This window comes from Marmota marmota, unplaced genomic scaffold, assembly GCF_001458135.2.
Source record: "Marmota marmota marmota unplaced genomic scaffold, marMar, whole genome shotgun sequence".
Classification (NCBI taxonomy): domain Eukaryota; kingdom Metazoa; phylum Chordata; class Mammalia; order Rodentia; family Sciuridae; genus Marmota; species Marmota marmota.
This window is the reverse complement of record NW_026005674.1, coordinates 56,227-58,048: the sequence shown is the minus strand read 5'-3', so window position 1 is coordinate 58,048 and position 1,822 is coordinate 56,227. Positions and strand designations below refer to the sequence as shown.

The 1,822-nt window shown below is 39.9% G+C and overlaps 1 protein-coding gene across 1 annotated transcript; it reads left to right on the top strand.

The window, feature by feature from the left end:
* On the top strand, window positions 1–958 carry LOC107160803 (olfactory receptor 2G3-like). Its single transcript, XM_015507420.1, is given in 2 exon segments — window positions 1–918; window positions 920–958. Coding segments are annotated over 2 exon segments (957 nt in total).
* Window positions 959–1,822: the final 864 nt, after the last annotated feature.

Sequence of the window (1,822 nt, the reverse complement as noted above, 5' to 3'; positions counted from 1 at the left end):
ATGGAAGAAAACAATGAAACCTCTGAGGGAGGGTTTATTTTGCTTGGATTCTCCGACCAGCTCCAGTTGGAAATCATCCTTTTTGTGGTAGTTTTGATATCCTGTCTTCTGACCTTTGTGAGCAATACATCCATCATCCTAGTCTCCTGCCTGGATTCCAAACTCCACACACCTATGTACTTCTTCCTCACTAATCTCTCCTTTCTTGACCTTGCCTTCACTACCAGCATCATGCCCCAGCTGTTGTGGAACCTGAGAGGACCAGCCAAGACCATCACATCCACCGGCTGTGTCCTACAACTCTATGTGTCCCTCTCCTTAGGTTCCACTGAGTGCGTTCTCCTTACTATCATGGCATTTGACCGCTATGTGGCTGTCTGCAGACCTCTCAATTACACGACTGTCATGCACCCATCATTCTGCAAGGCCCTGGCAGGAATAGCCTGGCTCAGTGGAGTGGGAAACACTCTGATCCAAAGCACCATCACCCTGCGACTTCCTAGATGTGGGCACCGTTGCCTCCACCACTTCTTGTGTGAAGTGCCTGCCATGATCAAATTGGTATGTGTTGACATCCATGCAAACCAAGTCCAGCTTTTTGTGGCTACATTAGTTCTCCTCCTCCTTCCCATGGCATTGATGTCTGTCTCCTATGAATTTATCCCACATGCTGTGATAAAAATTAAGTCATCCCAAGCTTGGTGCAAGGCTTTAGGGACCTGTGGCTCTCATCTACTAGTGGTGTCCCTTTATTTTGGGACCAGCTCAGTCATATACATCCAACCACAGAGATCCTTTGGCCACAGCCAGGGCATGTTCCTCACACTCTTTTATACTGTTGTGACTCCCACCCTCAACCCCCTCATATACACCTTGAGGAACAAGGATGTGAAAGGAGCCCTGAGGAGACTACTGAGGCAAGAACAACATTTCTAATGAAAAAATCCAAGGGCAGTGACTTTCTGTGCTGGAAACTTACTAAAGAGTTACCATATTAAATAACTTCTCCCTAATGTGCAGTTCATGTGTGACTGACTGCCTCTCTAGCTGAATTTATGTACAGTGTAGCCCACATTGTCTCAAAAAAGAACATTTAGATTCAACTTCTGTAGCTCATGGAACCTTGTGTGTGTTACAGATATTTTCACAAACTCTCTTATTAAATGTATTTTATATGAATACATTTCATATAAATGAAAAGCTACACATATAGTAAGAATGGAAAATTTTGTAGATTTTCACTGCACATATATACATATATGCCTGAAAACATAATTAGGGAATTAAAATATTATTTATTATTTGAAAAGTTGAAAACGTATATATTAGCATGAAGAAATTATTGTAGTATTTCCTGTGTAGAACAATTCTCCAATAAATAAATAATTACCAAATTATTTAATAAATACTAAACGTTCACATAACCTAGTTTCAGCTTGATCCAGGCTCTTGGCAAAATCTTGCATTCAATTCTATGTAACAATCTCCTGCATTCCCAGTTTCTTTGTGGCTTTTGACCATGTAAACTCTGGAGCCACACTTTCTTAGTTTGAAGGTTTGTTTTATTCACTTGCTGTTCATGACACTCTGCTCTTTACCTTACCTGTACGTTTCTCAATCACTTCTGACATGTTCAGTGACAATTAAATAAACTTAATTCATGCAAAGTGTCAAAAAGTCATAGCAGTAATAAATACTGAGTAAATTTAACAATTATTTAAAATATTTTAAAATAGAATGGTACTCAGAATTCTACATAGTCCTCCCACACAACTTCTGTCATTCTGAACATGCGCTTCATTGTGTGGTTTGTGTTTCTTTT